Genomic DNA, 19947 nt, shown 5'->3' on the forward strand with positions numbered 1-19947 from the left:
GCCACGGCGGGGCGGAAGTGACGGAGGCGGCGGCAGAGGCGGGGGGCGGGAGGGGGGTTTTGGGGAGGGGGGAGGGGAGGAGAGGCGGAGCCGCCATCTTTATGCGGGGCGGCGGAGGGGTCTTAGGCCTTCCGAGGCCGCGGCCCCCACCCCAAAAAGCCGAGTCAGCCGGGGATAGAGAGCCGGGACGTTTTTATTCGGAGGAGAGGGGGCCGGGGGCGCGTGGCGGGGCAACGAGTACCCTCCCCCCCAGCGCGCGCCCCCGGGCCGGGGCCCGCACCCCTCTCCGGGAAGGACGGCCGGAGCGCCTGGGCACTGGGCCGTGCTTCAGTTTCCCCCCTTGAGCCCCCTCCCCATGTGGGGGAAGCCGCCCCGCGAGGGCAGCGCGGCCGCGCCGAGGTTCTGGGGCCGGGAGCCCGGGAAGGGGCCGAGCTCCGCGGGAAGCGCCCCTCCCCCGGCCTCCCCCAGGCCTCCCCGGGCGCACCCTCTGGCGGCCGCTTTGAGGCACTGTGTCCGCGGAGGCCCCCAGGGTCCGAAGACCTGCCGGGGTGTGGAGGGCAGCAGGGGCCTGGCCCTCCCAGTTCGCCCTCCCAGTTTGGGAGGAAGCCGTCCTCTGGCCACCGTCCCGGATCTGCGGCCCCTCTTCAGTGTCCACAAGCGAGGCGAGGGCTCCGTGTCGGGATCAGAGCTCACGCTGCGGCAACAGGGCAGAGGCAGGAGTTTCCAGGCCTCAGGCTGTATGTTGGGCAAACTCTAGATCCAGAGCCGGCTCTGACTTCTCCTCGGGGTGGTGGAGAGCCACCAGCAGCTGGTATGTGGCTGTGCCAAGAGTCGCCCCCACCAGAGGGGCCACCACAGGCACCCACCACCAGCCATTACCAGCACTGCAAGAGAGGGACATAAGGAAGGCTTCAGGGGGAGTCCTCTGGCCTCTCCCTGAAGGACCAGGGGCGGTAACAAGAGAACCTCCCTAAAGCAGCCCCAAGGGGGATGGACGCCAGGAAGACCAAGTCTTGGCAACACAGCACAGCGGTTAGGGTTAGAGAGGAGCCCCCAGGAGAGCTCGGTCCAGCCTCTTGCCTCAGGGAATTATGTGAATATACCCATCTTGTGATGCGGTCACAATGCCAAAAGGTAACAGGACAGACGTGCCTGAGAACACAGCCTCTACTGTTTCCGGGGAAAAGGTGGAGGAGAGAAGAAGGGGTGAGGGAGAAAAGGAGAAGCAGGACTTAGATGAGGGGCACTGTCCTGAGTCCGCGAGGACTAGGGAAGAGGAGAGAGCTGGGGACCCAGACTCAGAGGTGTCAGGGGAGGGGCGAGGCTGTCTCTCACCTGAAGACTTCAGGGCCCCAGCCAGCCACGTAGGTGAAAAGCCGTGGGCCCAGGTCCCGGGCAGGGTTGAGTGGGAACCCACAGTTGGCACCCAGGGATAGCCCGATGGCCAGGATCAGCAGCCCCACAGCCACAGGCTCCAGACCTGCAGGCACTCCCTTGTTCCGTGTGTCCAGGATGGCCAGGATCCCCACAATCAGGATCCCCGTGCCCAGCACCTTGGAGTCCACAGAGGCAGAGGGGCCCCCATAAGCTGTCAGATGACCCAGCTGCCCCTTCTCTCCCAAGCACCCTAGGCCACCACCTCATGTCCTCTGACTGTCCAACACAGGCAACTGGGGTGGGGGTGCTACAAAGACAGACTCAACCCCATATCCCACCCAGAGCCCGGACAATAAGTCGTCTGGGAGCCCAGGGGACAAGGGCAAAAACTGGGGCCTTCCCAGGTCTCCCCCTCACACCTACCTGATCCAGGAAGCCATTGTTCAGGGACAGGTAAGGGGCAGGATAGGTGGCAAAGATGGAGGCTGTCTCCTTGGGGCCGGTCACCGTCAGGTTCCCGCCTGTATAGTTCTGTAGGGCATCTGCAGGAGGCAGGGGAGGCTCAGGACTTCCATCTTTGTCCATTCAAAACCATTGCAAGGCAGTCCTGGCCACACCCAGACGGCCCCGACCCTGTTACCGTAGTAGACAGCATAGGTGGCTCCAGAGGCACAGAAAGCAGATAGAAGCTGCACCAAGCAGTAAACGGGGAACTTGGCCCAGGGGAGGCGTCCCAGCAGGCACATGGCCAGGGAGAAGGCTGGGTTCAGGTGGGCCCCTTCAAGGATCGGGAAGAGAAAACCAACATCATTAGGTGTGGCCTCCTGGTGCTCACCAGGTCCCGCCGCTGTTGCGTCACAACTCTCAAGGCAGATGTTACTTGTCCCCACCGGGTGAGCGGCTCAGCTCTAGGACATTCTGCAGCTTGCTGAGCTCACACAGTAAAGCCCAGGGTCTGCCCGCTCTTTCTACGACGTGTTTGTGTCTTGTGATGGGGCTCAAGGCAGACACACTGGCCACTGGCACAGCATGTGTCTGGGGCACAAGAAGGTGAGGCCCCGGGGCAAGATGACACCGAGGCCTTCAGGCGGGGGACACAAGAAGACAGACTTACCCTAAAGCCTTGCCACAGCTCCCTGCCTAGGTGAGTGGAGGAGAGAGACACGGAGGGGAGGGGAGGGGCTGGCCCGGGGCCAAGGCATATCTGGGTCCAGGGCACTAGTCAAGCTCAAGGAGACAAGTCCATGAGTCACCGTCACCACACACTCACACATGCACGTGGCCAGACCCCACCCTCCTCACCTGAAACGTTACCACCCACGTAGATGGCTACGGTCACGGCCAGAGAGCCAGCCAGAAACATGGTGAAGAAGTTGCCTTTCGTTTCTCCACTGGTGACGGCCTGGGCTCCAGCCCCCTGGGTGAGCAACTGGTGGGGAGAGGGAAGATGAGGAGCGGAGGACCAGGAATGGGGAGCCTGGAAGCCTGGAGCAAGGCTGGGAAGGGGAGCGGCTGAGAGAGAGAGGGCACCAAAGTAACAGGAGGGGTCAGCAAGAAAGGGGGAGGAGCAATAGAGGGAAAGGAAATAGAGGAGCTGTGGGGGAGGAGTGAAGACTGGGAAGGGAGAGATGGACGGGGGCTGGAACGGAAGGGACAAGGGCAGGGACAGAGATGGTGCACAGTTGAATGAAGTGAGACACCAGGATGAAGAGATAGAGGCAGAAACGTTCGCCCTCCTCCCCTCTCTCCTTCCCCCGTTACCCGGCCTACCATGAGCACAAATACACCCAGAAACTCTGCCAGGCACTGCCGGGCCAGGTGGCTGCGGATCCGGAGCCGGCCCTTGACGTCGGCCAAGGGCTGGCTATGCAACATGGTGGGGACACCTTGTCTCTGGCTGCTGCCACACAACCACAACCACCGCCTGCCAGGGAGCGGGGGAATGATAAGGGAAAGACTTTAAAACCAATTAGCGCAGCGCCTGAACAGCAATGTCTGCACACGTGTGTAGGCTAGCGAGCGCAGAGATAGTAGAGATAACAGGAGAATGTCCAAGGGCCGGCTCTTGGACCAGAGCCTGGAGTTTGCCCAGGCTGTGTCTCTTCCATCTGTCATCCCCGTTCCTCCCAGGAGTAGCCCCCTCCTGTGCCGATGGATGGGCCGGTGGGCCGGAGGAAGTATCCCGTGCCAGCCCTTGGCCTCGGCAACCTGCTCCCGCCCCGCCCCTGGTGATCTGGAGAGCCTCAGGACTCGCCAAGGCCGCGCAGCTACTTAAGGGAGACGTCTGAATTCCGATCCAGACCTTCTGACCCTCCGTCCCCTATTGCACAATGTCACTCGTGTGGAACATGAAGCTTTCCCCCCTGCAGAACGCCACGGGCATCCAGAGAGGCTGGGGTGAAGACCGGAGACTGCAGAAAGAAAACCCACTCACGCGATGCTTGCGCTTCCCTCGCGCGGAGCCCCACCCCGGTTAGAGTGCCCTAGCTCTGCCTTGGCTCCAGACGAGTGTGAAGCACTCGCACCGAGCCCCACCTCCCTTTCTCGGCACGCCTGTCACCCCCAGATTCCGCCTAACACACGGCAACTTCTTGGTTCTTATCGCAAGCCTCCAGTTAGGTTCATCCAACAGGAGTCAAATTCTAGACGCTGGAGAAGCGGTGGTAAGCAAATGCGTTGCCCGCTCTCCTAGAGCTTATGTGCCGGTAGGTGGAAACACGTACATTTACAAAATCCCGTATATAGTTCACGAGGTTCTTGAGCACTGGGCCACGGGCTCTGGCACAGTCCCGGGCACATCTGTTCACGATACTCCTTTACTAGGTTTCGTGGGTAAAATGCTCTACCCGGATGCCCTGTTTGGGACCAATGCACCCATTTCCCAGCTGCTGGGAATATCAGATGCTGATTGCACACAGCTGCTTCCCTCATGGCAATGCCTCCCGTGGCAGGAGACGCCTCACCCAAGGTCACACGCCCTCCTGTGGGGCCTGTCGACGACGGTTGATGCAGGATACAAAGACGTGGCCTCTCCGTCTCAATATGGAACAACCCTGAAGGGGCCACTCCAACTTCCAGGTTCCCCACGGGATCGGCTGAAGCCTCTCTTGTAACCTCGTTGCGTGTCAGTTTCCCCGTTCGCCTAACCTTGCCTTCCTCACTTCCTTACAGGTGCATCCCGCGAGCACTAGGACTTCCCGGTAAACCTTGTTCACGTAGCTTCTCGTTGGGAGTCTTTCTCCAAGGAACCCAATTCAAGCCCGTTGGTTTCAGACGTGGTTCCACAAATTCTAGAATGAATCTGGGTGACTGTTCACAGTCTGGCTGACAAGAACCCACGGTAGTAGGTAGAATACTGATAGTCTCTAGCTTGCCGAGGTGGGACAGTTATTAAAATTGTCAGCAGTGGCCAGCTGCGAGGGGTTACTGGTTGAAAGGATACGCGTTAATGGTCTCTGCGGCAGTTGAGAGCCTGAAGGAAACAGAAACTAAGTCCACAGAACTGATCACCAAGTCCAGGCAGACTGTGAAACCAGGTGGCCCCACGACAGCCCTTAAGGGAAGCCTAACCTATATCCAGTGGGCATCAGAGTGGAGGGCCAGCTCCAATGTTAATTGTTGAGAATGAATTCTCAGCCCCGGGCTTCCTATGCCAAGGCTAGGTATTTTAGGACCCTAACCTTGAGGAGGTTAGGGTAGGATCCCGACATTTGAAATAGGGACATCTGGGTAGATGCAACTGAGAATCTTGAATCTCGATTCCTCTGAACCCTCCCTTATTTAGATTTTTCCTTTGTCTCGAGCGTTCTGAAATAGTGGGTTTATTTTCATCCTTGGTATTTAGCATATGGTGGGTCTTTCAGGTTAGAAGTAAATATTCTTCACTTCTGGGATATTTTCTTGGTCTGTTTCATCGATGGTTTGTACCATTCCAGTTTTATTTTTTTTCCTATTTTCTTTGAAAATAATCTTTTTCAATCGAAGTATAGTTAACATATAACATTACTTTCAGGTGTGCATTGCTGCCTGTTTTCTATATATCTATTACTTGGTCTACCTTCCTGGAGAGTTTCTCAACTTTATCGTCAGAATCGTTTTATAGATTTTCATTTCTGCCATCACATTTTTTTTAACTCCCCAAAGTTTATTCCTCTTCATAGGAGTATGTTCTGGCTGTATGGACGTATCCTCTTATATTTCTAAAGACATTAAAGACGTATCCTTGCTAAATTTTCATCTCTCTGCAGACTGTTTCTCCCAAGTTGCTTCTTTAGTTTGTATGCGTCTCCAGCTTTCAAGCTGTGAGCCATCCACAGATGTCCGCTAGTCTCCAGCTCCGTGTGTTTCTGTGATGCTCTGAAAAGCTGGTTAGAAAAATCAATCGCATTCTTACACGTTAGAAGTTAGAGAGGGGAGAAACAAAAGTGGGAGTGTATGTTCTACTAAATACAACTACACAATTTTAAGATGTGATATGGGCACAGAGGTGGACAAATAGATTAACAGAAAAGATAGACCCAGCACAACGATCTGTGTGTATAAAATATATTTATAGTATTTGTATATACATATGCATATGTACTTTTCCAACTAGAAAAAAACAAAGTCGGTCCCCTGATTCATAGATTCGTAGCAAATAGGAAGATACATTACAGGTGGATCTAAAACCAAAACGCAGGGGCGCATGGTGGCTCAGTCAGTCAAACATCCGACTCTTGGTTTCGGCTCAGGTCATGACCTCACAGTTCCGTGGAGTTGAGCCCCACATTGGGCTCCTTGCTTTAGCTGTCCCTCTGCCCCTCCCCCGTGCACTCTCTTTCAAAATAAGCATTAAAAAACAAACAACACCTAAATGTAAAAAACAAACCTAGTAAAATCCGTGAAGGAGAAATAAAGGAGAGTGTCCTTTCAACCTTGGGTGGGGAGGTGTCTAAATGACACAAAGAGCACTAAACATAAAGAAAAATATAAACTTTGCTATGGTAAGTCAGCTTCTGTTCACCAAAACATATAATAAAAAGACAAAATTTCATCAGTGTATATCTTCTTTGTTCTTGTGATACGTCTCCTTAGAAAAATCCCTTTATCGTGTGTCGTTTTGGTAAAGTTTTGAGGAAACAGAGGTAAACATACAAAATCAGCCCCTCCCAGCCACAGTACTAAAAGAGTTTTTAATGAGAAAAAAAATCTAGTAATGTTTGTGCTAGTTATATTTTCTCCAACATAAAGAAAAAAAAAAAAAAAGAACATAGCCAGTAAAGGAAGAAATATTTGCCAGTGTATTCCCTCAAATTCTCTCATGAACTGCCCCATCCTAGGGAAGCAGCCATCACCCATTTCCACACGGGCTTCCTCTTTTGAGAATTTTTTTTTTTTTAATTTCTTAAATGTTTTTATTTATTTTTGAGAGGGAGAAAGAGAGCGCCAGCAGGGGAGGGGCCGAGAGAGAGAGAGGGAGACGCAGAATACTAAGCAGGCTCCAGACTCCAAGCTGTCAGCACAGAAACTGACGCAGGGCTGGAGCCCACGAACCGCGAGATCCTGACCCGAGCCAAAGTCAGACGCTCAACAGACTGAGCCACCCAGGTGCCCCCCCTTTTGAGAATTTGTGCATTCCCCGATAGAACTCTTCCTGGAGTTGTCTCTATAGTTATCTCTTCCACAAGAATAATCTACCGGGGACCTGACCCTATTTATCAAATCAGGGTTTGGAAGCAGAAAAAAGTTAAAGAAGAAGGCGGCCGTGGGCCAAGATAATCTGGGAACCCCTGGATGGTGCTAGAAAGTGGAACAGCCTGGACAGAACTAAGACCAAAGAATTAGCATAAATAAAGGTTTTATTGGTCACTCCGGGTGAGTCACATACTGACATACCCCCAATTCACTGCTCCGCACACCCCAGGCCGAGGTGGCAGGACGCGGAGACACGGATGGTGAGCAAAGCGTGGAAGGGATCTGAAGGCCGCTGAGGCTTAACAAGGCTACCGGGGCCGGAACCAGCGTCCTAGGAACAAATCCAGGATGGAATAGGTGTCATCCAGGCCTGGAGGTGCTGGTGATTCTGGATCTAAGGAAGAAAGTGATACACAAGGACACACTAAATGAAAGAGGATGAGCAGAGGACAAGGAGAGGAATAATATTAAAGGCTAGAAAAGTAAGGGTTCCCCTTTCCCAAGGAACTAAGAGACAGACCCTTTTGATTCACACTCTTCACTCACCATCTCTAAGGCCGCCGTCTGCTTCTTGATGGGTTACTGTGGTCTCTGTCCGGCCCTCACTGTCCACCACAGTTCGGCGCTCCTCTACCGTCTACAAGGAGAAGCCCCGACCAGATCTCTAACAGCAATAAAGGTGAGCCCACTGGTTTCTTTACCTAGATTGCGCTCTCCATGGCATCCCCTGGCCACAGTTCCTTTTACCCCTCTCTTCCAACTCACCCCATCTGGCTTAGTGATCTTGGTCACAGAGACGCTCTTGAAATAGGATTTGGGCTGGGGCTGCAGAACTGGACCGAGGCCCTCCTGGGAAACCTGGGAATCAAGATCTAGAAGGGCAGAGAGAGGAAACACAAAATCAAGAGTCCAAGGGAAAGAAGGGGTCAAGTGTGGCAACAAAAACTTCAGAGGAGAAGAGAGGGCAGGTTAAATGTCCTCTACCTCCACACTCACCGTTGTCTTCTCTGGCTCTAGAATGGGGGGTCATAGGCCACAAATCATCAAACTGCAGAAGGCAAAGGAGGTGAAATGATACCTTTCAACTTGAAATTTGAGAGGTCGTAACCCAAAGGTTCCAATACTACCTTTCCCTGGGAGAGAGAATCCCACCTAGGACAGCTTTTGTTTTACTCATCTCTTTCTCCTTCCTACCTGTTTTCTCTCTTCTTCTACCAAGAAAGCTTTCCTGAATGGACGCTTTCTATCCTTCCTGACAATCCTGCCTTGTCCCAGAATTGTAACAGACCAGTGATTTTTTTTTTTTAGAGAAAAAGCAGAATCCCCATCCCCTCTCCCTCAACCTCCCCCCCCCCCCCCCCCCCCCCCGCTGCCAAAATCCTACAAGAAGCTTAGTATAGAGAACAGATAAACACACTAAGTGGAGAGCCTGGGATCCCACCCCGTTAGATTCTCGCACGGCTCCCAGCCCTTGCCCTCCATTAGCTGTCTCCCACAGGCTCTCACTCCACCCAGAAGCACTCACCAGACCAAATGGCCTCTGGGAGCCCCAGTCCGGCGTTGGTTTGGGGGATTCACTTCTTGCATCACTCTCCAAGGTCCCCCCAAAGATCCTGGGCTGGTGACTATCTGGATACTTAAGCATTGAGTCCCGGAGAGTCTGTCCCTCCTGCCGTCTCTCACCAGGTGTCTCTGACTCAGGACCAGGACCGGGAAGTTCTGCAGAAGGTGGCAGATTGGTGCTGGGGGTGGGACAGGACTTGGGCTCTTTGAAACCTCAATATCACCCATCTTGTCACCCCCCCCCCCCAACCCCCAGCGAATCTTGGCAGGCTAATGTCACCCTCCAACCCAGCAGGAACCACAGGTTGACCGGGGACAGCCACACACCAGGAGGGCGGGAAGGCAAGGTCCAGGCCCCCATCTCGCTGAAGATGTTGTTAAAATCCTGCATTAGGTCATCAAAGCCGAAGTTATCATGGAAACGCATCCCTCCTCCCGGACTGAAGCTGAAGCCGAAGCCAAATTCCTCCGGGGGCTGCGGACCCTCAAACCTCGAGCTCCCACGGCCCCACGTGGCTCCTTCTTCTTCCTCTTCTTCATCATCCTCATCTTCATCTCGAGTCATCCCTCCAAAAAAGGGGTCTCTGTGGCTGGGAGTGAAGGCAGGTCGACCAGCAACATTTTAGTACTTTAAGCCACAAAGTCAGCTCGTGGGCGGCAGAGCGGGACGCGAATCGGGTGTGCAGAACGGAGGTGAGGGTTGGAGGGCTGGCCCTGGGTTTTTGTTCGCTTCGTGGGTGTGGATGTGTTTTCTACGGGAGGCCGTCGGCTTTTTGCTTTGTTTTCGTTTCTATCAACGCCAGTCCTCACCTGGCGGCCCCCCGCAGTGACCCAGGGCCCTGCTCACCTGCCCACTGTCCCCCCGCCCGGGCCCCTGTTGCATCACCCCAGACCGCGGTTATCCCCGCCCCCGGCGGCCGCCCAGCGCGGCGCCCTCAGTCCCGCCCGCAGCGGGTGACGGAGGGCGGAGGAGTGCGGTTTCCCAAGGACTGGGCGTTAGGGCTCAAGCTCCCCTCAGAAGACCCCACCCTCGTCCGATCCCGACCCACTCTAACCTCCGAGGTGGAGAAAGGCCGAAAAAGCCCCGAAAGAGATCAAAGAGGCTCATCCCCGAGTAGGGACTCGAACCCGCGGACCCCACCGAGGCCCATTCGCACCCGGCGGCAGCCTGGGCCCCGCGACCGGAAACTGAGCGAGGCGTCGGGCCACTTGCCGGAAAGCAGGGCTGCGAACGAGCACACTGTCGCAAAACGGCCGTCAGCGCGGCGCGGGCGGGGCGGACAGCGCGACTGGGTCCGGGCGGCGGGCGGGCGTCCCGAAATCGCGTCTCCCGAAGCTCGCCCGCCTCACGCGCCGCCTCCCCCCGCGCCGCCACCGGATGGCCTGGGCGCTTCGACGGCGTGAGGCTGCGTGGGGCCGGCCGCCGCCGCCAGGGGGCAACCGCCGCCCGCGCTTCTGGTCTGAGTTCCCCGGTCGGTCTCGGTCGGGGACGCGCGGACCTAGCGCTCTCCCGCTAAAGGGGTGTCGTTAAGCGGAGTCCTGAGCCCACCGGGCAGGCTCTGCGACCAGCAGGGCAGAGGCTCGGTGAGAGGGCGAGGGGAACCCAGGGAAGGCTTGCGGGGGGGTGGGGGAGGGGGGGAGTTTGGAGCTGTAAGTACCCCCTCTCCTGTCTCTGAATTTTCCAGCCTGCCGTTCCCTGCACCACCCCCCCCCCGCACCGGGCCCCGGCCTTGGTCTCCAGACCCCTCCCGTACAGAGAACTGCCGAGAACTGCTGCGCTGACCTCCAGGTTCCCAATCTGACAGCTGCAGGTCACCCTGCCTTCTCTGCAGCTCATTTGCCCGGACCCATCTGCATTACACTTGGGTTCTTCAAAGCCGTTTTTTCCAGCTCCTTATTAATCCTCTCCCTTTCCACCCAGTATCTGCTCCCACTCCCTCCACAGCCCGAAATCTGCTGCAGATGAGCAGTTTCCGGAGGAGATGCGAATTTGGGTGGTTCTTTCTAGGCTGTGAAGTTCTTGGGGGAGGAGGGCAGGGAATTCCCTTAGAGCAAAATACTAGCAGCACTTTTAAGGGCAAAGAGCTCTTTTTATTCCATGGCCTTCGGGGAGCCTGGAGCCCGCTAGAGGCCCGGCTGGTGTGTGACGCTCATTCACCAAGCTGGTCACTGACGAGACTGAGGAAGTCCTAGACGGAGCAAGAATGGGCAGAGGCTGAAGGTAGAGGTTTTCTTTTTATATATACAAGACACATTAATCCATTAAATTTGAGGACACAGTACAAAAAAAAAAAACAAAAAAAACACTTCAACTAATTCATCTGACAATGCTGTTCATATTCATGACGCCATTTTTTTGTTGTCTTGTTTCCTAATAATAAAGGAGGAGACTTAGGGCTGTTGGGCTGATATATATTTGGGGGTCCCCCCTCCCCACCTCATCCATACACCACCAGGGTGAACAGGAGGAGAAGGAAGGCAGGGCCCACAGCAAAGTTTCATAATCTTGAATGCAAGGGGGGAGGAAGAGAGGAAAGGGGGGAGGGAAAGGAGAAAATACAAATCCTATAATACATACAACAGAGTGGGGGGTGGGATGGGAATGGACAGACATGAAGCTGAGGCATGGGGTGGGCTGCTGGGGGTGGGGGGGGCAGCAGAACCCCCCCCCCCCCACATTCCTTTCTTTGATGCCGTTTCCGTAGTTGCCAGGCTGAGAAGCCCTCTCAGAAGATGGGACCAGGAGAAGAGGCTCAGGGCCTCAGTTGGCCCCCCAGCTGTAGCTGTTGTAGGCAGACTTGTTGGTCTGGGGCTTCTGCGGGATGGAGCTGGTCTGGCTACGTTGCCCGCTGCCCGTCTGCAGGGAATGGGACGATGAGGAGGAGGAGAAAGGTGTCTAGTTAGTGGGACAGATCTGTGACATCTTCACATGCAGATCTGGAAACTCTTGCTCTCCCCTTGCTTAGAGAAACTACTCTGAAGTTTACTTCCAAACCACAGAACATTTAATTTCTATAGCTGCTAGGGTGCCTCGGACAGGGAAGAAAGCATTTCCAGCCTTTAAACGGGGGAACGATGACAAGACAGCAGGACACCTTTCAGAGACAAGACTGTGAATGAGTCCTACCCACTTTCCACCCCACCTTCTCCCCTACCCTCACTGCTCTGAGAAAAGGCTACTCTCTCTAGAGAGTTATGGCCTCTTGGAGATGAGTGACAAGATGATTTCGTTTTCGTTGATCCCACGAATACCTCAACTGGGAAGGCTGTCTCTGACAGCAAGGCAGCCCTTACTTATCCCAGCTCCCCAGCTCCCTGGGACGCAGGAGAGGTCACCTGTACCAGCCCATGCCCCCCCCCCTCCCCCCATGGCACAGCGGAGAGCCCATTTCAGCCAAAAGGCAAGAGAGACAGTCTGAGGCCCCAGGCTCCAGACGCTGCCCCAAGAATCCGTTCCGATCCAGTAACCAAGTGTTTCCAGAGTCGCGGAAGGGCAGAAAGAAAAAGAGGGCACCAGGGAGGGGAGGGCAAGAGAGGAACAGGAGGCCAGAGAGCTCAGCAAGGTGTCTGTGTCTGTGTGTCCTGATCTGTGACGGTGCAGCTTTTTGTCTTCGAGTTCCCTGAGGCTGTGGAGGTGAAGTGGGGGCCGGGAAGGAGTGGGTTCAAGCACATCATCATTCAGTTTCATTACCTGCTCCTCCTGCTGGCGCGGGCAACACAGAATCATCTGCAAATATGGTAGCTGAGGCAGAACCAGGATATATGGAAAATAAAGGGACAAACTTTGACAATAGAACTCCACCATTAGAAGGGAAAGCTACAATGTTGGGAAGGGGGGAGGCCGGGAGAGGTCAGAGGGTAGGTGTGACCCAGGTCTGATGGGATGAGGGCAGCTGTGCTACAGGAGGTAGAGGAGAAAGGCACCGAAGGAACCGGGCGGAGAAGGTTTCAGCCCGGCCCCTTCTCTGACCGCTCCTCTGCCGGCAGCTTGTGTCGTGTGCGCTTGTGTCTGTCTGTGCTGTGTGCCCATGGCTGGCGCTGGGAGGGGTGGGTGAAGGCGGTGGTGAGGAAGGGTAAGAGAAGGAAAGGGGGGAGTTTCAGGGGACAGGAAGGAAGAGGAAGGGAAAGGAGAGGGGAGAGCTATTACCTGGCCGTCCTGCTGCAGGTGGTGGTGGAGGATCTGGGAGTGCGGCTGCTGATGGGGGGTCAGAATGTGCATGAAAGGGGCAGGTGGGTAGGCAGCAGCTGTGGCTGGATTGATGGGCCCCCCGCTTCCTAGGGCTGAAGGCAAGTTGAAGGAGGCGGCAGGAGTGCCGGAATGAAAACCTTGTTTCTCGAAGGACTGCTGTCCAGGGGGTGGGGAGAGACAGCAAAAGGGGTCAGCAAACCAAGCCCTGGACTCTCTGAGCCCAAGCCCTCCACCCACTGAGGGCGGCACGCAGCAAAGGAGGCGCACCGCACCTGCACCGGGTGCCCGGGTCTGCCTCCGCTGTGCTCTTTGGGAGCCGTGTGATCCTGACAAAAGTACTCCCTCTCTGCCTCCGTCCTCTCCTACATGAAGCAGGGGTGCCGTGGGCTCCCTAGCCGTGGGGCCCACACGACAGGACGGGTGTGAGGCTGCCCTGTGACTCTACAGTCGCAGACCATCTGCAGCTGCTCCCCTACTGCCACCCTGGAGCTTGGCCACGAAGCGCTCCGCCAGGACTCCTGATACTTCACGGTCGCTCCCACTGTGTCTTTACAAAGACTGGATCGCACCAGCTTCCCTTCAGTCCGTACTCGTCATCTTGGAAAGTTACAAGAAGGCTGGCGGTGGGCAAAGTCAGGACAGCTGCACAGTAAATCCCGCATCACAGCGATCGGCCACACCTCCCCTTCCTGAACACTTCTCTTGCTTGTTCTCAGAGGGCTAACTCCAAACTTCTAGAAATTGAAATCTAGAGACCACTCATTTTCTGGGATGGGCTTCCTGACATCTCTCAGGTTGTTCTTGTTCACTGAGCTTCTGTCATTGCAACGCCACCTCCTCTGCGTCCGTTATCTTTCCAGCTGTACCTCGAGCAAGGCACCTACCTGGGTCTTGGAGTACACGGAACCCGAGATATCTGGCACGCCCGTGTTACTGGAGGTGACTGACACACCTGGGGGAGGAGGAAATAGGAGTTAGCTCAGCTGGCTGCCCGGCCCCCCTCTCGGGGGGAGACGGTGTGCGCAGCCTCTAGCTAGAGCACTGCAGGGGGTCCTGCTGTGTTTCCAGCTCAGGTCAGTCCTGAGAGATGAGGGTTCATGCCCCAAGTCTGCCCTTTCCAGGTGCGTACTGAGTATGTATGTGAGGGGGCGAGTGAAGGGAGCTGCTTTTTGTGGGGCAAGGCTACAGGCAAGCCTCACCAGCATATACCTTTCAAGACGCTTTTGTGCCAAAGCCCAAAAGAAACGTATTAAATGTTTAACATCCGTTTCAAATCAACGCACCCAGACTCCACTCGGTCCTGCTCCTGAAGACAGGTAGTCTGGGATCTTCCTGTTCACAAAGAGACACTTTTGGGCTCAGGACTGCATGCTTTCGCAGCCTAAGGTAAGCACCCAAGGAGCATTCCAGTCCAACCCCAAGAGTACGGCCCGTTGTCAGTCTTGGCTCACCTGGCCCCGCGTCTCCAATTCTGGCGCTTCTAGGCCACGTACTTAGGATTTAAAGAGCCCACACAAAGGTGCATTTCCAGCTAAGTAACTGAGGCCCAAGCACGGGGAGGTGGGGAGGGTAAGGAAGGGAGTGGAGTATGTTGTCTCCTCCAGTCCAGGTGGAACACAAAATCCGACGTCCTCATGCTTTACACCCTGAGCTTCTCCCGGGGACACAGGCTCTCATCCACACTCCCGATGACTTGTGTTCCCCGGGTAAAAACCCCCTGCCGCCAGGCCCACTCCAAGGAAACCAGGACAGCATATTCCTCGTCTCGATTTCTAGTCCTTAAACTGAAATACACACTGTACCCTGGGGTATGGGGCAATGGATCGAGAAAAAGCCATCAGATAAAATAATCCAGCGTCTTACTAAACAAATTTTCTGCAAAGATTTGAGGAAAAGCAATTCAAAATTAACTCAGAATTTAAAACACACTTAAGATATATTCGATCTCATCACAGGAGATAAAATGAAACTTCAGAAAAACTGCATTTCAGCCTGTGTCCCTGGATCCTTCTCCTGCTGTTCGAGGCCCTCGGATGGAAGAGCTTCTCAGAAGCACCGTGCCAAAGTGACCAAATCACAAGTCCCCCCACAACTCAAGAGCAATTCCCCCGTCCAAGTCCAGAACCCAAATCCTCCCAATGCCTAGGATGGAGGCAGCCTCCCAAGGTGGAGTCCACCTTGGACAACCACTTCAGGATCCTCCCGGTACGTGTGGTGTCTTCACCTGGAAGCCCCGCCCATAGCACAAACCCAGATCGCTCCAAGAAGGTGCCGAAGAAAAATCGCACAACTGCAGAAACAGCATGGAAAATACCACCCCTCCTCAAGCGGCAATTCCCCCCCAAAGGCCCTGAAGGAGAAGAAGGGATGATACAGGGACTAACGGGGTAGTGCCTTCCCTTTCCTTCTCAAACCCCAGGTGCCCGTGTGCCAATCACTGGTGGTGGACCTGACTTTAAGGACAGTTCATTTGCCACGGCACCGAGGAGGTTTGTGCGGAGGGCCGACAGTGAGGTGGGACGGACGGGATACAAACGTTTTTGAGGGAAACGAGAGACGATGATTGATCTTCACTGCAAAGGTTCTAACACCTTGTGGACACCCTGGGCCACCCCATGCAGGACAGGACAAATGGCTAACTGGTTTCTCGAGCTGGGTGGTAGGGAGCAATTTAGCTCCGGAGTGCCCCTGCCCCACACACCTGGGCTCAGTCTTCCCAGAGGCTGGACCAGCTAAAATCCAGCTTCTAGTCCTGAGGCCGTGGTCCGGGTGTTGGGCGAAAGGACTGGAGACGCAGGACACGAGAGAACACCGCAGCAGCCCTAACAGCCCGAGTGTGAGCACTAGAGGCCCTAGACGTGACCTGTGTGGCTGCCCCACTTCCCCTGCACCTGCGACAAGAAAGCTCCTCAGACTAGAGTTCTCTGGCTTTCCAACAGTCAACGCCCCGCCTATCCCCCCCCCCCCACCCCCAAGCAGCTACGAGCACACTGACAGGAGGTGGACAGCAGGGAGGAGAAACGAGAACCAATGCCTCCCCGCGTGGCAGCCCCAGAGGGCTGGGGACAAATACAGAGGAAGTGGAGTATCCAGGTTTGCACTTAACGAAGGATGATGCTCTCGCCGGACGAGTTAACTCTGTAAACAAAGGGGCGACGGTGCGCCAGCAGCTGGATCGAGTGGGGAGAGCTCCCGTCGTCACGGAGAAGTGGAACGAAACCTCTCCCGCACATCCTTAGCTACACCCACAAGTGCAAAGCAACGAGTAGTCCACAACCCCCGAGCAGTCTCGAGGGACTGAGAACAGTGCTGCAGGCCAGCACAGTTGTCACAGCCGGAGTCATCAACTAGCTGGTCACTAAAGACCCGATCAGCTCTCAAGCAGCCATCTGGCCCGGGGCCTTGGAAGCCACTTCCCTAAACCAGCTCCAAACGCCACCTCTTTCTGCCTTTCGCCATGACATGACACTCCAAGCTGTTTTTGTCCTTTCCCTCTGCTTCCGTCAGAGGCACAGGAAAGATCTGAGTGAAAAGTGAAGCGCTGTACTAAGCATGGAGAATCAGGGATTTTCTGCAAATAGCTTTCTGTACCATTCAATCAAAGGGCTGAAAACTGACGCTGCCTCCCCCTCTCCCACTTGATAAAATCACCACGCCGAGAAGGTAACAGTTCTCCATCCTTTGGCTACACTGGGGTTTGATTGAGAAGGCCCCCCTCCACCCTTCATCCACAGCACAACATTGGCTCCTAGTGTCCAGAAAGACATGCACGGAAAGAACGCCAGAGTTAGCTAAAGAAATACCACAGTTTATTGAAGACTACAAATATTTTGTTACAAGGTGAAACTACATCCTTCCAGAAATCAAGAGCAACGGCAGGTGTGTGCATTGATGCTTCGGAGGCGCTGCACCGCTTGGACTCGGAATGGGTAAGACAGGGTCAGACACGTGGGGGAGGGGGAAACGGGGGCAGGGCAAGTTCAAAGCCCAGAAGGTATCCACCAACTCATTTCCCCAAGCCACGCAGGCCATGGCCTCAGCTCGGCAGGCTCTCCTCAGTGGTCTGGTTTCTGAAACAAGACTTCAGTGCAAATTTATACACACACACAAAACACAGCCCCCAGCCTTGGGCCAAATTAGCTCTCTGCCGTCCAGAAATGCTTGTAAGGGGGTGGATATTTTCTTCCTAAAAGGAATCAAATACATAAAAATAAATGAATTTAGAGGTTGATGAGGCACGGGATGACAAGAGCCCTCCGCGGGGTTGGGAACTGGGGGTTCTCAAAAGACTGTTACAGCGGATTTCTGAACTCTTATTTCTGAACTCCATAAGAGCCTTGGATTTCCAGAATCAGGTAATGCCATTCTCTTTTATTATCGATCACCTACCTCTTAAAATTCTTGAACCTGGTCCGGCTAAAACCTAAATCTAACGTTCTCAGAATGGGGCCGCGCCAAGTCAGAAAGCTGACAATCGTCCCCACCAAGGATTAGGGTGCACCTCGCCCGGTGAGAGGGGCAGCCACGAGGAGCGGGGCATCTCAGGATTTCTCCAGGCTGAATCCGGACTCGCTCCAAGTGCTCCAACAGTTCAAAGCTCCATCTGGTTATTAGTTCCCAGACCTACTGCCCTCTGTGCTCAGCTCAGAGTTCCCCGATGACTGAAACCCTCGGGCAGCTGACCCACCTGGGGCCCACACAGTGGTGAAGAACACAGACGCAGCCCCCTCCGAATCACCATGACACCACACGTGAGCTTAGGATTTTGAAGAGCCCTCAATCCCAACTCTTTCCACTGCAAAATCCTCCTCCCCACATTCATCTACAAGTCACTGAAAAAAGCCGATGGAACTGTCCTCCACGAGTGGGGTACAGGCCTCACTAGAGGAGCAGGGGACAGACCAGTTATCTTTCAGGTCAGTTCCTACGTCTCTGCCCTGCCATCAGATATGCAGACTTTGCCAAGAGACCAGCCATACAAACGAAGGACCCTCTCCCTCTGTTGAGCTCTCGCACCCCACACCTTTCTCTCCATACCCTAGGGCTCCCAGCTAGGGAACGAAAAGGGGCTGTGTGAGAAAAGCAGTGCCACCGAAAGGTTTAAGCCCAACCCGCCGGGGCACACTGGCTAAGAACCCACCCAACGCTGCTGGGCGGGGATTCTCCTTGAGAACTACCGGTACCAGACGTTCTCACGCCTGTCCCCACTGACAGCACAGTAACGTCTTGGGGCCCCTTGTCCTGCGTCCCACCCGAAGTTTAGGCCAGCCAACATATTCTGACAGCCAATGCAGGCCCCGGGGCACTCCCATCGTGAGGGCTGGACACACGTTCTGACACCAAGCACGTCTGCTGGTGCCGCTCGGACACCCGTGTCGGTCAGACGTGGACAACCCTACGTACAGATGCTAGCACGCACACCTCACCAACCCTGTTCTCTCAAGCACATCCTCCTCCCCCAAACTCCTTTAGTCACATCCTGCAGAAACCACGGACAGCTGGGGTCAAGGGGTGCTTACCAGTGTTGTATCCGTGAGACCCATATCCACTTGGCTGTTGGAAAGGGGTGGCTGATGCGTTCACACTGACATTCACACCATGCTGCTTGGAAGAGGTAGGAGCCACCTGGAGAGCAACAGGGCCAGAAGGGAGGTGAGAGAGTGACAGAGAACCGTCACCAACCTGCCCCGGGAACTAGGCACTCAGACGGCTATGGTCTTGAGGCAAGCTGACCACAGTCTGCTTAGGAAAATGGGTTCCCTACGGAGCTTTAGAAAATCTACCAGTGAAGTCAAGAAACGGTAGTTTGAAGGAAGGGCAACTGCCAAGTGGCAGGAGGGAGTGAATGACAGTCTAGGGTCCAAAGCTGGACTGTATCATCTCCCCTCTTTAGAGAACTCGAAGAACAGGTAGTCTCTATCCCAGTACCTCCAATTCCAGCCCCCACCTCTCCCAGGACAGAGGGGGAATGGTTTTTCCTCATCCATTATTAAAAAACCATTTAGCCATGAAGGCAGCTAGGATAGGGTCCAGGGGCTGAGCTTCTTCACCAAAACGAAGCCAAACCCAGGTACTCACAGGGAACACAGCAGGCCCATACTGGAAGGTGCTGGGGAGGCCCGGAACCCCTGTGTAGTATGGCAGGCTGGTGTAACTGTAGCCAGGAGGCAGCGCCGGGTTCAGGAATGTCTGCTGCGTCGTGTGGTGAGTCTGCGTCTGGTTCTGTTGGGGTTGGGCCAAGGTTGTGGCCGGGGCCGGGGAGGAGGCATCCCCGCGGCCGAACTTCGTGAGGTCACCTATGACAGGAGAGAGTAAATATACCGGCTGTCTATTTCACCCCCGACCCCAGAGCACAATTACTTCTCCCGGTTTCACAGGACTCCAGAAGACGCCGATTAAAGACCGTTAAAGGTCAATTCTTTGAATGACATTTTCTCTACGGCTCCATTTGGCATTGCTGAGCACACACTCCGCACTGTGCTAGTCGAGCCTGATGTCAAATGCCTGGGCAACGATGTGGGAGACAGGCTCCCAGAGTAAAGCATGATTTCAGCCCCACCCTCCCTGCCTTCCCCTGCTTTCCCTCCACAAGGAACACTCCATGCTGCACTCAGCAGACAAGGACAGGTCAAGGAAAATGATACGTCAGAGAGGTCAGGCATAAAAACAAGGATCACAGCCTAGTGAGGCAACCAGATTGCCGCTGTGAGCAGGGAACAGGAGCAGAGACAAGCAGAGGAAGGCCATTTCAACCCCTGCACTTCCCGGAAAACACTGCAGAATGGCAGAGAAGCCTGTCGGGGGGTCATCTGGAACCACAGGGAGACAACAAAGTAGGACGAGAAGGAAATGGCCATCTTCAGTAGCATCCCAAATCTACCAACCCGGGTTCATCACATCTGTTCCAGACCTTCCGCCAAAGGTCTTCATTAAAGTGAGAACTGGGTCCCTGCTCGCCATTAACCAGGTTTTTGCCACCAGTCCCAGCACACACTCCTGTCATCTGCACCCCCCCCCCCCCCCAAGCCGTACCAGAGTAGGGGTTGCTGGCCAGGCTACCGTCCCTCCCAGTCAGCGGTGTGGTGGGCGTGGGAAATGGGATGCTGTAGTAATCCTAGAAGAGACAAAGGGCACACACTGGATGC

The 19947-nt window shown here is 55.0% G+C and overlaps 3 protein-coding genes and 1 long non-coding RNA gene across 20 annotated transcripts in view; 1 reads left to right on the forward strand and 3 right to left on the reverse strand.

Annotated features, from left to right (window-relative positions):
• Positions 1-464: 464 nt before the first annotated feature.
• On the reverse strand, positions 465-5736 carry AQP10 (aquaporin 10). Of its 2 annotated transcripts, XM_042926201.1 has the most exons (7): positions 4525-5736; positions 3148-3301; positions 2680-2806; positions 2018-2155; positions 1801-1919; positions 1336-1553; positions 465-884 (listed from the first exon to the last, which is right to left on the reverse strand). In XM_042926201.1, the coding sequence occupies exons 2-7, from the start codon at positions 3250-3252 to the stop codon at positions 731-733; spliced, it is 861 nt and encodes a 286-aa protein (XP_042782135.1). In that variant the 5' UTR covers positions 3253-3301; positions 4525-5736; the 3' UTR covers positions 465-730. The 2 variants fall into 2 exon arrangements, with proteins under 2 accessions (XP_042782135.1, XP_042782134.1); XM_042926200.1 differs by having other exon boundaries at positions 3148-5736.
• Positions 5737-7196: 1460 nt separating this feature from the next.
• HAX1 (HCLS1 associated protein X-1) lies at positions 7197-9816 on the reverse strand. The gene is made up of 7 exons (XM_042926261.1): positions 9669-9816; positions 8941-9203; positions 8576-8769; positions 8047-8098; positions 7816-7922; positions 7597-7687; positions 7197-7444 (listed from the first exon to the last, which is right to left on the reverse strand). The coding sequence occupies exons 1-7, from the start codon at positions 9719-9721 to the stop codon at positions 7359-7361; spliced, it is 846 nt and encodes a 281-aa protein (XP_042782195.1). The 5' UTR covers positions 9722-9816; the 3' UTR covers positions 7197-7358.
• Positions 9817-10082: 266 nt separating this feature from the next.
• Positions 10083-11008, forward strand: LOC122212392. The gene is made up of 2 exons (XR_006199121.1): positions 10083-10197; positions 10299-11008. It is a non-coding gene; the product is annotated as an uncharacterized LOC122212392 (long non-coding RNA).
• Positions 10724-19947, reverse strand: part of UBAP2L (ubiquitin associated protein 2 like) — a 39543-nt gene continuing 30319 nt past the window's right edge. For 2 of the 16 annotated variants that reach the window (XM_042926245.1, XM_042926244.1), the window contains exons 22-28: positions 19835-19916; positions 18881-19098; positions 18322-18427; positions 13687-13754; positions 12761-12958; positions 12305-12355; positions 11009-11470 (exon numbers count right to left, since the gene is read on the reverse strand). In XM_042926245.1, the coding sequence (XP_042782179.1) occupies positions 11375-11470; positions 12305-12355; positions 12761-12958; positions 13687-13754; positions 18322-18427; positions 18881-19098; positions 19835-19916 (819 nt within the window). In that variant the 3' untranslated portion in view covers positions 11009-11374. Of the gene's footprint in view, positions 10803-11008; positions 11471-12304; positions 12356-12760; positions 12959-13686; positions 13755-16594; positions 16989-18321; positions 18428-18880; positions 19099-19834; positions 19917-19947 lie in introns of those variants that run through there. The other 14 variants (XM_042926251.1, XM_042926248.1, XM_042926250.1 and 11 more) reach the window with 11 other exon arrangements.

Source organism: Panthera leo, chromosome F3 (assembly GCF_018350215.1).
Source record: "Panthera leo isolate Ple1 chromosome F3, P.leo_Ple1_pat1.1, whole genome shotgun sequence".
In the NCBI taxonomy this organism is placed as follows: domain Eukaryota; kingdom Metazoa; phylum Chordata; class Mammalia; order Carnivora; family Felidae; genus Panthera; species Panthera leo.